Source organism: Cibotium barometz, chromosome 57 (genome assembly GCF_041138505.1).
Source record: "Cibotium barometz isolate CiBa-2024 chromosome 57, ASM4113850v1, whole genome shotgun sequence".
NCBI lineage: Eukaryota > Viridiplantae > Streptophyta > Polypodiopsida > Cyatheales > Cibotiaceae > Cibotium > Cibotium barometz.
Genome location: NC_141102.1, coordinates 6909100 through 6931443, shown reverse-complemented (window position 1 = coordinate 6931443; position 22344 = coordinate 6909100). Strand labels below are relative to the sequence as shown.

General features: G+C 46.2%; 1 protein-coding gene across 4 annotated transcripts in view; it reads left to right on the top strand.

Annotated features, from left to right (window-relative positions):
* Nucleotides 1–1686: 1686 nt before the first annotated feature.
* Nucleotides 1687–22344, top strand: part of LOC147606371 (uncharacterized) — a 57659-nt gene continuing 37001 nt past the window's right edge. The window contains exons 1-4 of one of the 4 annotated variants that reach the window (XM_086792003.1): nt 1687–2080; nt 2904–2979; nt 3075–3199; nt 3299–3369. In XM_086792003.1, the coding sequence (XP_086648129.1) occupies nt 1703–2080; nt 2904–2979; nt 3075–3199; nt 3299–3369 (650 nt within the window). In that variant the 5' untranslated portion in view covers nt 1687–1702. Of the gene's footprint in view, nt 2081–2584; nt 2647–2903; nt 2980–3074; nt 3200–3278; nt 3370–22344 lie in introns of those variants that run through there. The other 3 variants (XM_086792004.1, XM_086792006.1, XM_086792007.1) reach the window with 3 other exon arrangements.

The following is a 22344-nucleotide window of genomic DNA, read 5'->3' as shown; positions in this document are numbered from 1 at the left end:
CAGTATTTCATGTGAGTCGCTTGAAGCGTTATCTTTAGTTGATGGTATGATTGCTTTGTAGGAACCTGATCAAGAAGATCATGGACTAGATATCCTAGAACGAAGAGAAAGTCGATTGCAAAATTGCATTCTTTGGGAGTTTCTTATGAAATGGAAAGGACATCTCTTTAAAAATGTAACTTGGGAAACGAAGTTTCAGCTTCGTAAACGTTATCCTTAGTTTGTCATGGAGGACGATGATTCCTAAAAGGGGGAAAGAATGTTATGACCCTTACACATGGCAATATGGGGGACACATACACATTGATACTCGGGATTTACACCCTAGTAATGTGTGGGACATGCGGGCGTTGCGTGGGAAAACCAATGGCGGCATACTATTGCACATCATCGCTGTGTGAACAGGTAATGCTCGTGCTGGGGTAAAGACCCAGTTATGTGTAGCATGGGGGTACCAACGGCGGGAACACAGGGGGCACATGAGTGATGTGTGGCCAATAAGGTACACACTAGATGCCCGAGGTCACTAGTATATATATTGGTTGGGAGGTTAAACATGGTATACCAAGCTAGGTTTGTTTTTGCTATTTTTTGAGTTCTTCTTCTTCTCTCTCACGTTTTTTGCATGAGGCTAGAATCAAAGGGCTATGACAGCTTGCATGGAGGCATGACATTTGCAGCACACTTGACCTTATCTTTCTTGAAAAATTCTTCCCTAGAAAAATAATCATCAAGTTGACTAATCCATGATAACATTGTTTTTGCATTCTTTTTACCATAAAAAATTTGAACCTATTTTCTTTCCTTTTTGTTGCTCTTACTCAATCAAAGTTTCTTTAATGGTACATCTAATGTCAAAGCCAGACTAAACACTTATAGATCGTTTCTTGTTAGAGATTAGTTCTTCCAATTCTATCCTTTTAGCTCGTTCAACCTCAAACTTAAAATGATCACAATCAAATTTATCTTCAATAGTCCGTCTTCCTCTTCAAAACGTAAGTGCTTATTGCACGAGAGAGAGAGAGAGAGAGAGAGAGAGAGAGAGAGAGAGAGAGAGAGAGAGAGAGAGAGCTCATAAAATGGTAATAACAATGGCTAAGAGTGATGGAGTGAATTCACCCTGTGTGTCGTCCCAAGTTTAGTTTTGGTCCAAGTTTACTTTGTTGTTTTTATCCACTTGGGACGATAGAAAAATGCTAACATTCACCCAACGTGTCGTCCCAAGTTTAGCTTTGGTCTAAGTTTACTTTGTTGTTTTTATCCACTCTCACCAACCCTTTCTTCTTGTGTAACACACAAGTCCATGCTTTTACGAAAATCTTAAAAGTCCTGACACTATTTATTTTAGAGAAGATTTGCTTGCACTGTCAAATCTTGTCACTTTTATGTTGGGTTGAGTTTACTCTGTGCCCGACCAAACTAAATGTGAGAAGGTTGCAGTGGTTTGCCACAACCCGAAATATTTGGTCCAAGTTTACTTCTAGTTCCAAGTTTGCTTGAACGGTGTTGTGGCCACGCCACCTCGATCCTTAAAAACCTCCTCGCATATTACTTTTAGAAGATGTAGATGGTCTTTGGTTTGTAATTTGTTGAACAAGGTCTGAATGTAATGATGTGAAATTGATGTAAAGATGTAAAGCTCCTTTTGGTAATATATATATATATATGTCTATTGGTATAAAAAAAAACCAACCTTCATGTCATGGAAATGCTGGTGAGGAGAATACCTTTCTGCTCTGCAGCTAAGGTACAGTACTGTCTCACCTCCTCCACCATTGCCGCCACTAACTGCCACACCAGGCCATGGTTATGGCACCCTCCTGCAGCCCATTTCCGCCTGTGCGCAAAAGCATGCTCTACCCCCTCTCCCGCTCATGTTCACCCTCCGTCATCATCATCACCATCTCCTTCTACCCCAGCCTTTGCTTGCCCGGCGGACTATCTTTCTTTGTCCGACAAAGACCTCTTCTCGCAGTGCACCATGGATACGTTTCGCGCTTCAGGCCCGGGCGGCCAACACCGCAACAAGACCGAGAGTGCCGTCCGCCTTACGCATCTCCCAACTGGCCTTGTTTCTCAGGTGACTGAATCTGCATAATATCCACTTCTCAATCTGGGCTCGGGGAAGACCCGAGCACGTAGAGGCTCCATCATGCAATTGGATTAGGGCCTGAGCATGCCGATGGTCCAATATGCACACCACACCTAAGTCAATGATGGCTCGAGGGCACTGTTGCATGAGGGCTTGAGGATGGCCAGGGTTCAATTGGCACAACACGGTTGAGTACGGGCTCGAGGGCCAAATTCTGCATGATTGGACAGGGCTTTAGGATGGCCATGGGCCAACCTGCATGTTGTATTTTGTCTTGAGGATGGGCATGGTGGGATGAAGCGTGATTATGGCCATGGTGTAACATGCATTCTATATAGTTGGACAACAGCTCGAGGAGGGCTTAATCGGCCCAATTTGCACTTGGCATGATTGGATGAGGGCTGTATCAAAATGGCCATGATCCCAGGGCTCATTTTGCATCGTTGGATGAGGACTTGTGGATGGTGATGGCTCCAAGGTGTGTTCTGCATGGTTGGATGAGGATTTCAGGATGGTCATGGCCCCAATGTCTTCATTGCATCTTCCTCCATCAGGTTTTGAGGATCCCATGCCTTTATTCGCATCTTGGATTAGGCCTTGAGGATTGGCAGGGCCAAATCTGGATTGCATACTGTATGGTTGGTTTAGGGTCTGATATGTGTGCTTTTTACCATCTGCAGTCTGGGATAATGGTTTGCAGGTGGCCATGACTCGAGTTAGGGTTTGAGGACTGTTGAGACTTGTTTTTGCAACAAGTGTTATGCTTTTTCTTATTATATAGTTTGGTTGATCTCTGTGAGGGGTTTTGTAGGCTTCAGACGATCGGTCACAGCATAAAAATCGGGCTTATGCTCTTGATCGCCTTCGCACTCTCATCGCAGCCAAAGGTAAGGTTTGGTCCTCCCCTGCTCCCTTCTTGAGTTGGATCATCAAGCATCATTTCCAGTAACTCTATGTCCTGCCATTGGCAAATGCAAATTAGTTAGGCGACCTGTGGAGCTTGATGGGTACAAGCCACCGCCAGAGCTTAGTCGCATACTTCCCGCAGCAAAAGGACAAAAAAGTGTTGGCCAAAAAATAGGACCTAACCACCCAGATTTCTGCAAGGTTGTGCCATGACCGTGCATTATTTTGGTTAATTCTGGGTTTACATTGATTTGGAGGCGCCACCATGCATACAATAAAGGATTTGAAATGCCATTGCAGGGTGTCCAATGCTTGCTGGATCTGCTCTTGGCAACAGAGGGTTCGATTTCAGCTTCAGCAGCAGTACTAGGGTAAGTCCTAACAGCCTAACAAACTGGGAAGGATTAGAGAAGTTCCCTATCTTATGTTACAAGATAAAAACTGTATGTGCAGTCAGCCCGTCCTTATGTAGCTTGAGTTGAGCACAGTGGTGCAAAATGATTAAGTGTGCTTCAGCCACTGAGATGAGGGACCATTCCTTTTAATGCCCTTAGCAGCAACATGGTTTCTCATCATAGATAATGCTTTCAATGGATTTTAGTAACTAAAACTTGAAAAATAGGGTATGCTTTTAATGTTTTTTGTGTGCAGGTAGTGAGCAGGAAAAAGCCTTTGGCTTTCACTACCCTTGCTTGTTTCACACCATAGAGAAGAGGCAAGAGACTTGTGTTACACGTGTTGTGTATACTTTCGTGGTCATTCTGGTGTGAATGGACTCTTGTACATGGGCACTTTTTACCTTCTTGCTGAGAAGGCTTTTTTTTTTTTCCCTCTGTGTGACTGCCCACTTAGGTAGTGGTACTTGAGAGTACCCTAGAGAACTGTACTATCACTTCTCACATTTGCTTATCGTTGTGGCTTGCAGCTGGTGTTTTTCATTTCCAAGCTCTCCATTGAAGCTTGCAGCTTTCACAGCTTTGCAGGTGGCAGTGGCCACAAGCTCCACACAGTCGGCTTCAACAAGCTACACAGTTGGCAGAGTGTTGCAGTCAGAGCAGCAAGACTCATACACAGTTGGACAGCAAACGGAAAGATGTAGACGAATGACAAAAACACTGAGAGAGAGAGATGAGAGAGAACATCAAAATGCTGATGCACTAATCCTCAAGAAAAGAGTGGATACAACCAGCCCGTAGGCGAGGAGTGGACTCCGTAGGCAGAGGGCTGAAGGTGCTCACCAAAGTGATCAAGAAAGTATGATGAAAAGTGAGGAAGAAGGCATCATATATATACACCACATATGAGCTGGCCGACTGCCTCCTAGGCTCCTACACGGCCTGAAAATAGGCATAATAGCCATAAAAAGGGTGGGCAACCCACATCAAAGGCCCATAAAATAGGGAAAACATATGGAAAAAGGGGGGGATATATATGGGGAATGCTTGAGCATGGCAATGGCCCTGGTAGACACCGATATATTCTAACACCCCCTCTCAGGTCCTGGGGTGGTCAAAGACCCAAGGAGCTGCCATGAATGCTGGTAGTTGACTGAGATAATCCTTTGGTGAATAAGTCTGCACTGTTGTCCTGGCTAGGACAATATTCAAGGATAATGTCACTTTCCAAGATCTGCGCCTGAACAAAGTGGTATTGGATCTCTATATGCTTGGTCCACACATGAAATACCGGATTCTTAGCAATAGCCAAGCAACGTTGGTTGTTGCATGAGATAAGGAGAGGCTGCTGTTGTCAAAAATCGATCTCGTCAAGTAGCCGCCCGCAACCAAATCACCTCACAAACGGCTGAACAGGCCACTCCATACTCTGCCTTTGTCGATGAAAGTGCCACCATAGGCTGCTTTTTACTCGTCCATGAAATTGCTCCAGATCCAAGAGAAAGCAATACCTTGTAGTAGATCATTGGGGAATGCCTAGTCGGAGTCGCTCCAGCCACGTAAAGTGGCCCCCTCTCCATAGAAAATACCAAAATCCTTGGTATCTTTCAAGTATCGTGACACACGGAGTGCTGCCTGCCAATGAGTGTCCAAAGGTGCCTGCATGAAAGCACTGAGAGTTTCTATGACAAATGCACAATCAGGCTTTGTGTTGAGCAACCAAATCAAGGAACCAATCGGTTTCCTGTACAGAAGTGTATTTGCCTCTGCCGTTGGATCGGATCCAAAAGAGGAGAGTTTGATGCTCGGATCCAGGGGAGAAGTGATGGGCTTACAATCTGACATCTTGAAAGCCTCTAGCAGCTTTGTAGCATACTGCTGCTGCCCAGAAATGATTATGCCATTTAAGCGCTGAAAAATCTCCAATCCAAGAAAGAAGTGAAGCAACCCAAGATCTATCATCTCAAATTCTTGACTGACGGCAACCTTTGTTTGAGCAATGCTACTTATGGAAGCTCCGGGAGTCTTCTTTTAGCCCTAAACACCATCCTGGAACATGCTTATGCAAAATGCATACAAAAGAAGAGAAGAGAGAGAGAGAGAGAGAGCTGAGTATTCAATATATTCTATAGTACAAAAAAGAAGTATATCATGGCTAGCCATTGGTTGTTCCATCAAAAAGGTGAAAACACCTAGTCTAGAGTCTAATCTATGACCCTACTTCCTAGAGCTGTAACACGCGGAAGCTCTGGGAGTCTTCTTTCAGCCCTAAACACTCCTGTGAAACCATCTGATGCAAAACACAGATATAGAGAGAGAGTAGAGAGAGAGATGTGCTGGAAATTCAGTATATTCATATAGTACAAAAAGGGTACTTTGCTACAGTCCTAGGGTGCCTTCATAAAAGGTGGTAAACACCCTAAATCTGGTCCTTACTTGGACCCCTAAGACCCAATCCCTAGAGGATTGAATGGCTAGAACAATGAACATGAGTGCCTATTTATAGGCCTTGGATCCCTTGGAGAGTTGGCCGACCAGCAGTCTTGGCATAAATACAAAAACGCAAGCCCCTTTATCAGCCACCTTGTTTTTCTTGATGCGCTCCAGCCTGGCTCTCTGGAATCAGCCGACAGTCCTCTGGAACCAACCGACAGCATCCTCCTCCATGATCCCCATGCCTTGCTCCAAGTCCACCACAGATTCTGCACCTGAGGCTCCTAAATTCTGGTTCTTATCTGGTTCAGTCTTTTATTGGTTGCCCCCTTCTAGATTAGCCCTGAGGAAGTACATGGCATTGATCATGCACATGACATCCCCCGCTACTAAACTTGATGACGGGAATCCAACCTGCTCTTGGATGACTGTCATCATCCCAATCCTTTTCCCGAAGTCCCCTTGTCATCCATCCATCCTCGGCAACCTTTTTCTCTGAAAGCCCGGCTTGTTCTCCAAACCACTCTGTCTCAAACGAAGATCTATGCATCTGTTCCATCTAGTCCACAATCCATTCCTGCCCTGACTCTGAACACCGTCTCGGTCTTCATTCCTGAGAAATGAGTCTGGCACTCTCACATCACCCTTGGAGGATAATCCTCCCTTGGGACCGTTGCCCGAGAACCTATTTGGCTCACAGGACTGCCATCCCCTCTGGCTTTGTGGAACACCACCAACAAACGTCCTGGGAACTCTTCTCGATTCTGTGTTCCTTGCCTTGGGCTTCGTATCCGTGTACTTTCCTGTACCTTGGACCTGTACACCATCATATGGGACTGATTCAGTGTTTAGCTTTGCTGAGTCTGATGCTCTGATACCAATGTAACACGCGGAAGCTCTGGGAGTCTTCTTTCAGCCCTAAACACTCGTGGGAAACCATCTGATGCAAAACACAGATATAGAGAGAGAGTAGAGAGAGAGAGATGTGCTGGAAATTCAGTATTCATATAGTACAAAAAGGAAACTTTGCTACAGCCCTAGGCTGCCTTCATAAAAGGTGGTAAACACCCTAAATCTGGTCCCTACTTGGACCCCTAAGACCCAATCCCTAGAGGATTCAATGGCTAGAACAATGAACATGAGTGCCTATTTATAGGCCTTGGATCCCTTGGAGAGCTGGCCGACCAGCAGTCAGCCAGCAGCCTTGGCATAAATACAAAAATTGCAAGCCCCTTTCCCTTGGCTCTCTGGAATCAGCCGCCGACAGCCCTCTGGAACCAGCCGACACTATCCTCCTCCATGATCCCCATGCCTTGCTCCAAGTCCACCACAGATTCTGCACCTGAGGCTCCTAAATTCTGGTTCTTATTTGGTTCATAGTCTTTTACTGGCTGCCCCCTTCTGGATTAGCCCTGAGGAAGTACATGGCATTGATCATGCACGACAAGAGGAGTGAGTGATCTAAGCCTTGAGCAAGTGAGCCCTTTTATAGGGTTGGAATCCCTTTATGGACTGGTCAACCTGATGTCGGTCAGTTCTTGGATAAATATCCCATTAAATGCTACAACTGACGGAGACATACTTCTTCATAAGCTGGCCGAAAGCCTCGTGTGTCCTCCACAAAGTGTTCCTATCCAAATCAGTAGCACAAGCTCTAAAATTTGGTCCTTAATCTTGTTCTGTCACCATTTGGTCTATCTCCATTTTTCTGGAGCCACTTCTATGGGACAATTACTCCATAGAGCGGCCATATTTGTACCATGTTCACATGTGGCCAGGCCAGTGCCCCATGTGAAAGGGTCAGTAATCTAGTTATCTGGTGTCACATGGACGGGAACCAGTTTTGTGCCACCCGTGTGTAACCAATATTGTGCCATATGGACGGAAGCATGTTTGTTGCCACTCGTGTATGACCACCATCTCGTCTTATCCATGGGACTGTCACTGCATGGTAGGATTGATATTTGTAACGGGCTTTGTCTATGGGACTGTTGCTCCATAGGAAGGCCTGTGCCAGGATGTGTGTTTTGCCTATGAGACTGTCACTCCATAGGAAAACCAGGACTTCACATTTCTGTCGTGTCACGACAAGAAATCCTTGTACAAGTTTCATGAAAGGGAGATTTCGTCCATTACATGTGCACATGCATTCATGTTTGCATGCACAAACTTGTTTTCGCATGGTTTGTTTTCGTGTGTTTGTCTGCTACTATGACGTGCCAGTACACTGGACGGGACGCTCCCAGTGTACCGTGGGTGCGTTGTTTGCTGACGAGTTGGTATGGCATGTGAACAGGTGGTAAGTATTGCCCTTTTTGGCCTTTTCAAACGTAAAATCCATGAAGTAATGTAAACCTTAATGTTATAAGGTTGGATGTTCACACATTTAAAATATTGATCGGACACTTGTTTTAATGTGGGTGTCCAACTTAATTAAGGTTTAATAATATTTAAATTAACTGCATGTGAAACATTTCCTTCCCCACACGTGGATGGTAAGTGGGGGGGGGTGGTTGATGGAAAAGAAGGCGGCTGCTATAACCCTGGACCCGCCTCCAACTGGCCTGTGTTGCTGTCCTTGGACACGCCTCCAAACCACCGCCTTGCAGCTGCTGTTCTGTACCTGCGTTCAGCTCTAGCCCTGCTACCCTTGCACCCGGCTACTGCTCCTACCACTGAACCTGTCTACAGTACTTGCTGGTTGTTGCAACACCTGTACCCGCCTGTTGATTACCACGCCTATAGTCCCGGTTGCTACTCCTGCATTGGCCATCAACCTGGTTGCTACTGCTCTCAGTACCTACCTACAGCACTTGCCTATTGCTATCTGTACTTGCCACATTTGTACCGACTGATTGCCCCGCTTGCACTTGCTGTTTGCACCAATTAGGAGTACATTAAAAGGGGATGATCTTCTCTCCTGAGATCTGAATTGAAATCTTTGTCAGGTACTTGTTTCTATATTTTTTCAAATTCAGATAAAATTAAAATTAAATGTTGTTTTTATAAGTTTTGTGTAGGCTAGCATCACTCCTAGTTTTCTTCACCATGGAAGGCCACCGAGATGGTGATTTTCCTGTGATCACCTTGACTGCGCCCTCACATTTAGAGGAGCCAGTGAAGGTCATTGGGGTATGAGGAAAACTAGGAGCAAAGCTTATTGTGGAGCACCATGTATCACTCCCTCCGCGGTGTTTCACCGTGCTAGGCGTTAGTACGGGCGTGCCTGTTGGTGCATGGTCCCAGATGACCAGTGAGGGCAGGTATTCACCCAGTGAAGGTGGGAGACTGCCTGTGATTTAGTCTACTCCGACAATTGATTCTTCATTGACAAAATCTTATTGTTTTTTCAGTTGTACTCACTCCATGTCATGGAGAAATCTGGCCTTGAGTCCCGTGAACACTTGTACATATAAATACTCCAAGAAATACAAACTATATTGAGGGGGGAGCCGGCTCTTTCCGGCCCCAATGATGGTATCAAGTGTTCTTTGTCATTTTCAGTTTTAATGTTGCAAGTATTGTCCATTGTGTGTATTTGTTAAAGTGATCTAAAAATGTGTATTTTATCTTTCGATTTGTAGGCCTCCTTTAGGGAGCGGTTACATTGGTATCGTCTCTCTTTCTCAAGAGGAGATACGGTGTTTTGAGATCGGAAGCAAACACAGACACTTGACTCAATGGACAGCCAAGGCAACCCTTTGGAAGTGCCAAATTCAAGAGGTCAATCAAGTGCCTGTCGCGATTCTGATGCATTGCATGGAAGGCACAAGCCTCTTGAGAGAGTCTATGACAGTGCTTTGATGAGACAACCATCCTGTGGAAAAGAACCTATGCATGAGGATGAGCCCAATGCATTGAGGGCTGAATTGGAGCACATGAAGAAGCTTTTGCAGGCAAAGGAACAATTTTTGCATGAAGATCCCCATGTACAAAGTGTCATCGAAGCAAGGAAAGCTGATGCTATGGTGGATATGACCTTTGAGTCCATGGCTCGTGAAGTGGACAAGAAGCCAAAGAAGTTGGTACTCTCCTAGGACACGCATGACAGAAAGATATTTCTTTTGGCCAAGCATGCGTAAAGACATTGAGGCATATGTACGCGCATGTATTACTTGCCAAAAGGTGAAATTTGATAGGCAAAAGCCTCCCAGTTTGCTTCAGCCATTGCCTATTTCCCTGCAGCCATGGGTCCAAGTACGCGGAAAGACTCTTTTTCATTGCCTTATTAATTTGGATACAAGAGACAACTGGGATGGAATCCCCTTCCTTGCCAACATCAATGACATGCATGCGGCTTCTATGCATAAAGGTGATCCTGTTGGTTTTATATTCTTTGTGGGGCTCAAGCCTATGATGCCAAGGCTTGCCAAGTAATACATCACATCCATTTAGTGGGGCAATCAAGAAATGCTCATGATCCATGCGTAACTTTCCAATAAGAGGAGTGACCTGCACCTCTGTCAACAAAAGCTGCCTCTGCTTCGATTTGGGATTCCATGTCCCCAATCTCTATGTCCAAGGCGGCTGCCATCTGTGTAGAGATGAAGTTATCTCTTGCACAATCATCAAACATGAATAAGGTGGGCTGATCCCTGATTTGTCCCCAAGCTTTGCATACCACTCTCTCTTTGTCATCATGCTCAGTGGTACCTTGCACATCGGGTATGGCAAGCACATTTTCCTTTGGTGGCTTGTCTTCATGCTTTTGCTTGCGGGTAGGGCATTGCCTAAACATGTCCTCTTTACTACCACAAGAAAAGCATTTCCCCTCTTTGGCATATTGCTCCCTTTGCTCGGGGGTCAAGCCAAACTTATTCTTCTTTGGTTCAATGTCCTTGGATGGGGTATTTTCAGCTTTACCTCCCTTTTGGGCTTTCCAAAAGCTCTTTTTAGGTGGCTGTCCACCTTTTTGTAGGTTGGGACAGCCCTCTCTTTGCCTTAGAACTTCCTTGATCTTGCTTAATTTTAAGCACCAATTGCTCTGTAACAAGAGCAGATGCTATGAGCTGCTGAAGAGTGTATTTTGGGTGCAATTCGATGCCCGAACGATAAGCTGGTTGCAATCTGGAGCGAAACTTTCTCTTCCTTTCATCTTCGAAGAGTTGCATAAAGGGAGTTACCTCAAGCAACACTTTCGAAAACTTGTTGACATACTGCTGCACGCTTTCATTGTCTTTTTGCTCAAGTCTATCCCACAGCTGTCCCCTTCAAAAACATGTTGGCATGACGAATTTCAGACTTCTCAGTGAAGTCCTCATCACTAAAAGCAATGTCAAACTGTGCCACAAAAGCAAGCACCTTGGAGGCATCATACTCTCCATGAAAGGCATCAAATTTCACGGACTTGTCCCCTGCCTTGAACTCCTTGAGCTTTTTGGGATGTGATTCATGTTCTTCTTGTTGGTCATATCCACTCCCGGCTAGTTCAGGTGTGAACCCAGCTTACTCACGGGCACTTTTTCCCTGTGACCGGACACAGGTTTTTTCTCCGTGTGAACACACTTATGTGTGTTGGGCACTTTGCCCTAGCCCTTTTAGTACTCACTTGTACTTTCATTTCATATCATTATTGAGTACATCTTTTCTAGCACTCACGTTTTTCTGTGCTTGAGGTTGTGTGTGTGTGTGTGTGTGTGCAGGCTAGCTTTCCTCCTACCCAACATTGGTATCAGAGCTTGGTTAGGGTTAGCATTAGGGTTTGCCCCCTGCTGCCCTTCAGAGCTTGAGCCTATTGCACACATCAGGGCATTAGGGTTTTGTTGCAATAGGTTAGGGTTAGGGTTTTGTCCTCAGACGCCCTGCCGTCGCCCTCAGCTGCACGTTGCCGCCGTCGCCGCCCTTGTGCGCCGCTAGATCCGCCCTCCGCTGTCCGCCGCCGCCAGATCCGCCCTCCGCTGTCCGCTGCCGCCGCTGTCGGCCCAGATCTGCTTCGCCCTGCCCTGATTTGCTTCGCGTCGCGTGTGCCGCTCCAGATCTGGCGCCGCCTTGCAACAGTAGCCGCTTGCAACAGTAGCCGCCTGCGCCTGTCTATGTTCGACGCCTTGTGCGTCGCCGCCTACGCCTTCCGCCTTGTGTGCCGCCGCCTGCGCCTTCCGCCCTGTGCGACACCGCCTCTGCCGTCGCCCTCACGGGCAGCCGCCGCTTGCGTCGCCTTGTACCATGTCTTGTATCTCCGCCTTGTACCGTCGTACAACCGTACTTGCATCGCCGTACGACCGTACCTGCACCTGTAAACTGTATCTGCTCTGCACTGCCCAAAGCAACTTCAAATTCCAGACCTGCAAGGTTTGACTTAAAAATACCCCATCCAAGTGTTGGGTAGGAGGGCAGCTAGCCTCCACACACACACACACACACAACCTCAAGCATAGAGAAACGTGAGTGCTAGAAAAGATGTACTCAATAATGATATGAAATGAAGTACAAGTGAGTACTAAAAAGACTAGGGCTAAGTGCCCAACACACAAATTGTGTTCACACGGGGAAAAACATGTGTCCAGTCACAGGGAAAAAATGCCCGTGAGTAAGCTGGGTTCACACCTGATTTAGCCGAGAGTAGACATGACCAACAAACCCCCCTCAAGTGAACGGTATGAACGGGTAGCAGGGTGATAAAAGCTGTGAATGATGCCCTGCACTATGCTCCACAGTAAGAGTGATCAAGAGAGATCACGATGGCAAAGATGAACTGCAGTGCCAATGGGAAAAGTAAGCACTATATGATGGGGAAAAGGAGAATTCCCAATGTGACAGTGCTAATACTAGAGCACAGTAGTACATAAATGCATCACCTAAATGCATGTCAAAGATCATGTGGACATCAACTGCATCAAATCAAGAGGCATCGCATAATACCACCTTGAAGGCAAGCATCCAAATGCCAAGCTGAACTGCATGTAATCCATATCAATGACAACAAGAGAGCAAAGCATAGCTCTGTAACTGCACCAGTGATAAGCATAAGAAGTGGTAGCAGACATACGCATGTGTAAAGGCAACAGGATCCAAAAGTCATGCCTGTGAGACATGCAATGTAAGCTGCAAGAGGGAAACTCATCAATGGAGGACCCGATGAGGAAAAATCAGCAATGGTAGGGCTAATAAAAGTAAAAATTCAGCAATGGGAAAAGCTGAAAATCGGGAGAAAAAGCCGGGGCTCGCGGCGGGCATCAGCCAATGCTATGAGAGGATGGTAAACTCTCCGCGATGCCATGATCAGTGGCATGTATGGCAAGTGTAAAGATGCATAATCCCACAATGAATAATATACATGTGACATGTCAAAACCATGAGGGCAAGCCAACACTGGCCAAGTGTGTAAAAGGCACTCCCAAGAAACATCACATGTGAGAAAGTGACAATGTCAACACTGTAGAAACAATCCCGCTGCAAGGGAAAACAGCATAAAAGGCATCTCCAGTAGACATCACATAAGAGAAAGAGTCTAGCATAGACAAGCATAAGGGTCAACAAGCATAAGTGACCATGAGGCATCACCAACTGCATGTGGGCAAGTAAAATCCTCCCCTGAAATGCATTTGCTAGACAATGCATACCAAGAAGTACTAACTATAGAGCATAGTCATCAAAAGCAACAGCATCAGAAGACATCTCTACATGTGATGAAGATGTAAGAGTCAAGGCTGATACATGTGTAGCCATAGTTGTTTCTCGTACGCGTACGAACTTGTTCGTACGTACGAGTCGTACGGTACGACACCGTACGAATTCGTACGATATCGTACGGTATGAGTTATCCCCCCCCCCCCCCCCCCCCGAATTTTTTTTTTCCTTGAAAAAAAAATTCCAAATGCTAAAAATAGAAACCCTGCTTTACGAAGATCCCAAATGCTCGCAATACTTCGCAACTTTCGTGTCCACTCAGTATTCCATATGGGGTTGTGGAGAGACCTAAAAAATCTGGCGAGGTAGACTAGTAGTGTACACTTGATTGGTGGGATGAGAGAATCTTGCTACATCACTTGGGGATCCCTGGTATAGGTAGGCTAGACAATTAGATTCTCAAGTTATGCACAAGGAAGAACATTTGGACATGGCCATTTTGATCTAGAGAGGAGTCCCTAAACTTATCACCCTAGATGCACTCCTCGTATTTGTGCAAGGACGGTCCCTTAGTCATAAACGCTACACTGGGAGACCTTTGGTATTGCATTACCCATCCAGGTTCTTTTTTGGAGACAATCGGGAGATCCAACCGGGAGAGACACATATCCATGTATTGGTTTCTCAAGCACTGTAGACTCCTCCCCTCCCAACCTTCCCTCACATTCAAGCTTGAAGCTCCATAGCTTGTAAGTGTAAAAAATAAAAACCGTATTTTATCGTACCGTATCCCAAAATTTCATATCGTACCGAATATTCCCGTACGGTATCGTACCGTACGGTATCGTATTTTCGTACCGTGACAACTATGTGTGTAGCCAAATTGGCTTGATTTGCACCTGTGGGAGAAGATGCCAGCTTCTTCTTTTTTTCACTCTCAATACGCTTCCTGCATTCCTTTATGGTGTGCCCTATTTTCCTGCAATAATTACAATACTTTTTCTTTTCAGGCTTGTCCTCTGTCTTGCGAAGATCCGATGGGCTAGGTTTAGGCCCAGATCGATTCCCACGAAAGGGAGCAGCCATTGCTGACTCAGCAAACATCATGTTGTTCGTGTTGGAACACGACATTGCTCTTCACCGAGCAAGAGAGTCACAAGGTTGTCAAAAGTGACCGCATTAGGTGCATTGCCAGCCAACAACCGTAGAGTGGTGCCAAATGTCTGATAAAAAGATAGCCATCTGTCAAGACCTCACCAATGTTAATGAGTTGCTCTCGTAGGTCTTTCACATCCGTAAGGTACTAATCGATAGAGTCACCTTCAAGCATGCGGTCAGTCTCAAGCTTGCCCCAAAGGTAAGCTACACGAGCCTCATTGCGACCTAAATACAATGTTGCCAAGGTATCCCAAGCACCCTTTTCAGTGGTGTAGGAACGAATGTGCGGAATGATATGCCTGCGGCACAAGAGAGCAATCAATGCATGGGCTTGAGCATCCCTAGCATTCCAAGTACGCTGTTGTTGGGTAGGAGGAGGACAAGGAGGTGGACCTGCAGGAGGGCGAGTGCAAATCGACCTGCACCTCTTTGCCAACAAAAGCTGCCTCTGCTTCAATTTGGGGTCCCATGTCCCCAATCTCTATGCCCAAGGCGGCTGCCATCTGTGTAGAGATGAAGTTATCTGTGTAGAGATGAAGTTATCTGTTGCACAATCATCAAACATGAATAAGGCGGATTGATCCTTGATTTGTCCCCAAGCTTTGCATACCACTCTCTCTTTGCCATCATGCTTAGTGTTACCTTGCACATCGGGTATGGCATGCACATTTGCCTTTGGTGGTTTGTTGTCATGCTTTTGCTTGCGGGTAGGGCATTGTGTAAACATGTGCTCTTTACTACCACAAGAAAAGCATTTCCCCTCTTTGGCATATTGCTCCCTTTGCTTGGGGGCCAAGCCAAACTTGTTCTTCTGTGGTCCAATGTCCTTGGTGTTGGTCATGTCCACTCCTGGCTAGTTCAGGTGTGAACCCAACTTACTCACGGACAATTTTTTCTCTGTGAGACTGGACACAGGTTTTTTCCCCGTGTGTGAACACACTTTGTGTGTTACGACCTTGTGTTTTTCCCTCTGGACAAGAAGCAGGTGGGCACGGGTACGGGCACGGGATGGACAGTGTGAACGGCATCAAGTTGGATATGAAAAGGAAACCCATATATGGTGGCCAGCCCAAGTGTGAAAGGGGACAAAAGGGACTTTAAAATTTATAAGGTTAAATAACCTTTGATGATTAAAATATTATTTTTAGAGGCATGCGTTTTTAATCCTTGCTTTTGGTTTTTTGAGAAAAGCGATTTGAATCGCATGTTTATGAAAGGCGAAGGTTGGCGGAATCGTGGAGGAGGTCGCCGTGTGGGATAGCGCCGCTACGCGTGGAATACTACCAGGCGGCTACTAGGCGGGTGACCAGGGCTCTGCTGCGCACATGGGCCACAACTGAGGCTTCTGCACATGGACTACAGGCTGCTGCCCATAGACTACAGGGTGCTGTTGCTGCGCATGGGCTGCAGGCTGTTTCACACAGGGAGGCCAGGCAAGTGCTGCGCACGTGGCTACAGGGCGCTGCTGCGCACATGACTTCAGGGTGCTGCTGCGCATATGGGCTACAGTCAGCTAATGGACGCCAGGTGGGCTACAGCCAGTCAGGGCAGTCAGGCGGGTATCAGGTGGAGGCTCTCCTCGCCAGGTAGTTGCATGTATGGGCTTCAGCCAGCAACGGGCGCAAGGCGGGAGACTCTCTACAACTAGTCGGGCAGCCAGAGGGACTACAGGTGGCCACAGAGACGCAAGGGCTGAACAGCACGCTTGACTCTATCTTGCTCTTGGAAGGAGGTGAGCTGAAGGAGGCGCCGAGGGGTAACAGCCAAGGGGTCTCTCTCTCTCTCTTCGCAAGCAGGTTTTGTTTACGAGAATAGGATGTAGAGGATCAAGCTACACATGCACAGGATGATGTTCTTGGAAGAGACGTGTGTTGCTCTTCATCTTGGACTTATGTGTATTCAGGGTTTGCTTGACACGTCCTCTATCTTTCTCTCTCTAGGTTTTTGGCACCGTGATTGGATGGTGCATATGTGGGTTTATCTGTCATGGAAACAGGACTATGGTTTTCGAGAGGAAACAAGACTATGGTTTCGAGGAAACAGGCCTATGGTTTATGGATATAGGTCTTTGGTTCCATATGGAGAACATGTCTCTGGATTCATGCGAACAGGTTCTAGTTTTCTCGAGGTTACATGCAAGCTGTGACTATAGGGAAGGACATATGGTTTGGTTCATCCCTACTGCCCTTTGGGAAAGGGTTTGAGAGATCCATGGTAGCGATGGAGAAAACCTTTTCAAGGAGGGAGGTGTTGTACAAGTGTGCCTTCTCTATGGAATGCTCTGCTGTAATAACGAGAGTTCTTATTTGGAAGTCCTGGGTGAAAGCTTCGAGGGATCCTATTGGTAGAGGATACAAGTTGTACTTTGTATGCAAATTTTGATCAAGTAAAGAAATACTGCAAGGGGCGCCGCTGCATTTTGGGGCTAATTGGTGTCCTTGTACTATTTGCAAGAGCACTCTAGGTCCCCCTGTTTGTTTCTTTTTCCAGGTTCCCATGGGTGATGAAGTGTTTTGTGTGCCAGTGACTCTCACGTTTCTCTACGCTAGAGGTTGTGTGTGTGTGTGTGTGTGTGTGTGTGTAGGCTACCTTCCCTCCTACCCAACATTGGTATCAGAGCTTGGTTAGGGTTAGGGTTACACATCAGAGCTAGGGTTTGTCCTTATTGCTCAGCTTCAGTCTATTGTGCATACACGCCACAATCACCCTTGCTGTTGGCGAATTGTATTGCACGACTTTACCAATGCCGTACACTGTACCAGCTGTGCCGTACAAGCGCTGCTGTCGACTGTACCTGCACCGTTGCCGCCCGACTGTACCTGTGCCGCCATCTGTACGCCTGTTCTCTGCCTGGCGCCGCTTGTACGGTGCTGATCGAGCTCAAATCTGCAGCCGTCCATTTGGCTCTACGCCGCCTGCCTCATATTTGCGCCGCCTGCCTCATATCAACGGCGCCTGCCTCAGATCTACAGTCGCCCGTTCAGATCTGTGCCACTTGCGCCATATCTGCGCCGCCCTGCTCCGCCCCTGCGTTGCCCGTACACTCGTCGCTCCACTCTGTAGCTCGACTGCAACGTGCCATCTCCAGATTTGCAACAGTTTGACTGCTTGGTACCTGCTATAGTCAGCTGCCGTATAGATCTGCATCGACATCTTCTTCTCGAAACCAATGCCATCAGTAATCAGTAAAGTTGTTTTGCTATTATTTTTAATCTCTGTCAAATATTGCAAAAATTACTAAAAAATTAGCAAATTGATAGCATTAATTTTGGGGCTTTTCACCATTGAGCCTGCAATTGCAACATTGGCACACATTGGCATTGATTTCAGTAGATTTGGTGCGTAATTGCACTAGAAATTTGGAGATTTTGCAGAAATTGGCACTATTTGCAAGCATTTTAGGTTACAAGCACATTTACTTGGCATTGGGGCATTTCCCCCAATTTTTTGGGCATTACAGCATTTGGTATAGGTGACAATTGCTTTAGCAGATTCACAGGTGCGGATCCGGTTCAGATTTGATCTAATCGGCTTTCTAAAAATTGGGGCTTTTCTACATTGAGCCTATTTTTGTAGCATTTGATCCATTTACCATTGATTTTACGAGGATTTGAGCACTTGCAGCTCTTACAGGTGTCAGCTGATCGTGTTTTTCACGGCACATGTATACATTTGTGGTTTGCCGCAATATATGTATGCCATTGTGGACACTTTGACAGATTTGCATCATCGTGCAGTACACTTGCAGATTTGGGACATGCATACGTATTTCTTATTGTGAAGGAGTTCCCTTTCAATTCATTGATTATCCTACTATTTATCTCCTGCCTTCTTACGGTTTTGTTGGGCATTGCCTACTCGTGGTGACTTGTGAAAGATTTGCTGTGTTGTCATGCCAACAGTAATAATGACCTCTTTGGCATGCTATCACAAGAGGACAAGCTCAATGGGGACAACTACCCTATGTGGGCTTATATGATGTGTCATGTATTGGTTGCCAAGAATGTATGGCTATATGTGGATTGCACTGAGGAGCGTCCTCTTGCACCTGCTCCAGCGGAAGGTGAAGTACTCCTCTTATTGGAGAGTTACGCATTCATGTACAGGGTTATTTGGATCATGAGCATTTCTTGATTGCCCCACTCAATGGATGTGATGTGTTACTTGGAAAGCCTTGGCATCATAGGCTTGAGCACCGCAAAGAATATAAAACCAACAGGATCACCTTTATGCATAGAGGCCGCATGCATGTCATTGATGCTAGCAAGGAAGGGGATTCTATCCCAGTTGTCTCTCACATCCAAATTAATAAGGCAATGAAAAAGAGTCTTTTTGCAAAGTAATGTCAATGTGGATGTATTGACTCAAGATAGGCTGAATTTTCTTAATGCATATAAACATAGTTTTGCCGATGCATTGCCAGGAGAACTACCACTTGAGAGGCCCGAGGATTATCGCATAGATCTTGTGCCAGGTAGTTCCCCACCTAACAAACCCGCATATCGTGTGAGTGCCGCACAAAGTTGTTTCTCGTACCGGTACGAACCCATTCGTACCGTATGGTACCATACCATACGATATCATACGGTTTCGTGTGGTACGAGTTCCCCCCCCCCTCCCAACCTTAAAAAAATTCCAAATGCTAAAAAAATATAGAAATCTTGCTTAACGAAGATCCCAAATGCCTGCAATACTTAGCAACTTTCATGTCCACTCAGTATTCCATAGGACCCTATGGGGTTGCCGAGAGACCTAAAAAATCTGGCAAGGTAGACTGATAGTGTACATTGTGTATCTGGACTATCTGGACTATCTGGTAGGATGAGAGAATCTTGCTACATCACTTGGAGTTCCCTGGTATAGGTAGGTTAGACACTCGTATCCTCAAGTTATGTACGAGGGAGAAGATTTGGACATGGCCATTTTTATCTAGAGAGGAGTCCCTAAACCTATCACCCTAGATGCACTGCTCGTATTTGTGCGAGGACGGTCCCTTAGTCATAAACGCTACACTGGGAGACCTTTAGTATTGCATTATCCATGTAGGTTCTTTTGTGGAGACAATTGGGAGATCCAACTTGGAGAGACACATTGTTACATGCGGAAGCTTCGGAGAAGATCAGTAACTTCAATGCTCAAAAATCAGCACAATTTTCGCGACGGAATTAACGCACAAACTGAATGAAGATGTGTAGAAAATAGAGAGAGAGAGAGGGAGAGATGGAGAGGACACAGTATTGGGTCCCAAATACCCTCTGTAGGCCCCCCACCACGGATGGTGTATTTGCTTTATTAGAATGATGTAAATCTGAAAAGAAAATACAGAAACTTGACCTTTCTTGGCTGAGAAATCCCTGCCCTTGACCTTCAGTCCTTCACCCCTTTGCGTTTGCAAGCCCTTGGCTGTCTTGGTCCCTTGGATTGCTTGGGCACTTGGTGAAATATGAGATGACACAAATGAATTGTGGCTCTCCTATTTATACTACTTCCCAACAGGAGTCGGCAAGCATCATATCCAGGCGGCCAGCACTGATTTCTGTCCACGACTGAAAATCAGTATTAAATGCTGAATAAATCATAGAAAATGCTGTGCATCACTTCATGGCAGGCTGGGCATCATGCGCTTGAATCTCTAGGGCTGAGCACTGAATTTACAAGCACATTGGGGGCTGGGCAGCCTGTATGGGCTGCCCCATACTTGCCCTACAGCCATATAAATGCTTCATGTACTGTCGGCTGCCCTTGGCATGCCCCTGGGGCTGTCCTACAGCCCCTCCATGGCTGGTGGGTTCAGCCAGGGCCTTCCTGGCCCTCATGGGGGTGGTTTCACACTATCCCCATGCCCACACTAAGACTTGGGGTAGCCCTATGGGCTGGCCCCTATTCCTAAAAGCAAGCCCTATGGCATCCGGTACCATACCAGATACACAGAATCACTGTCATCATTTCTCCTGAGGGAGACTCACAGCACGGACTGGCACTGTTTCATGTGCAAGACAGTGCACACCTGACCTTGGACTCCTGTGCAGGACAATGCACACCTGACCTCGGACGACTGGGATGGATCCTTGGCTGACTCGTCCTGGACTAGGCTCACATGGGACCAGTTTACCATCCCAGGTCCTGCACCTTCTGTATAGATATGTCTACGTGGCATCCAAGTGCGGGATGCGACATCCCCTTCTGCTTAACTTGACAGAATTGCATAGCCTCCAAATAATCCGTCAATAACGTCGGATAGTCTTCGAAAAACTCTTTGTCAAGCCATACCGCTTCGTGGGTCCCTTGGTCCTGAAACTTCGTGAGGAACTGTCTTTGTCTTTGGCCTGAGCCATGCTTGAAACGGTGCAGAAGGATCTGTTTTGGAACCATAACTTCTGCATCATCAACAATATCTGGTTCCGCCTCATCTTTGACTTTTGAAGGGATTGGACCTTCATATGGCTTTAACCAACTGACGTGAAACACATCGTGCATAGTCTAACATGGAGGTAGCTTTAACTGCATAGACACCTCATTAATCTTCTTTTGGATGGGAAAAGGTCCGAAGCTCCTGAAAGACAACTTTGGGCATCGCTTGCCCACCTGCTTCAACCTTTGCTTCATAATCCGAAGATAAACCCAATCCCCTTCCGAAAACTTCATATCCCTTCGGTCTTTATTGGCCTGTCGAGTGTAGGCCTCTTGCGCTTTAGCCAATCTGTCTTTTACTAACTCTAAAATCTCCTAGTAAGACTCCGTCACTCTGCTCGTTTCAGGTACTGAAGACGAGGTCCTGGTCAACAATGATTGGAAAGGTCTTGCCAATTATCCTCCAAGGGGTGATGTGAGAGTGCCAGACTCATTTCTCAGGAATGAAGACCAAGACAGTGTTCAGAGTCAGGGCAAGAACGGATTGGGGACTAGATGGAACAGATGCATAGATCTTATTCAGAGTCAGAGTGGTTTTGGAGACCGGGCTGGGCTTTCAAAGAAAAGGGTTGCCAGGGATGGATGGATGATAGAGGGACTTCGGGAAAAGATTGGGATGATGATAGTCATCCAAGGAAAAGGTTGGAATCCCGTCATCAAGCTTAGAAGAGGGGGATGTCATGTGCATGCTTGCCCATGTACATTCTCAGGGCTAATCCAGAAGGGACAGCCAAGAAAAACATATTAAAGCTAGGACATGGAGCACAAAGTGCTATTTGGCAGTGTGAGACTAGGAACAAGGCATGGAAGAGATGGAAGGATAGTCGACTGAGACCAGAAGTTGTCGGCTGTACCAGATCAGTGTCGGGCTGCAGGCGCATCAGGACAAACCAGTCAGACAGCGTTTAAAAGTATTTTATGCATTGTAGGCTGGCCGACCAGCAGTCGGCCAGTTTGCCAAGTCTTCAAGAAGGCCTATAAAAGGGCAAAGGCGCTCCTCAATGTAATCATTCATTCCTTTATGGAATGGGTCCTTAGGGTCCAAGTAGGGACAGATTTTGGTGTCTATCACCTTTTGTATGAGGCAGCCTAGGGCTGTAGAAAAGTACCTTTTTGTACTATATGAAATATACTGAATTTCCAGCCATATCTCTCTCTCTCTCGACTCTCCCTTCTATCTGCGTTATGCATCAGCATGTTTTCAGTGGTGTTTAGGACTCAAAGAAGACTCTCAGAGCTTCCGCGTGTTACATAAATGCTAAGAAAAGTGAGTTCTTCCTCTCAGAGATACACTATTTGGGACACATCGTCTCCAAAGAGGGAGTAAGAATGGATCCTGCTAAAATTGAAACCAGTCGGAATCGGCTAGAGTTGCAAAACGTA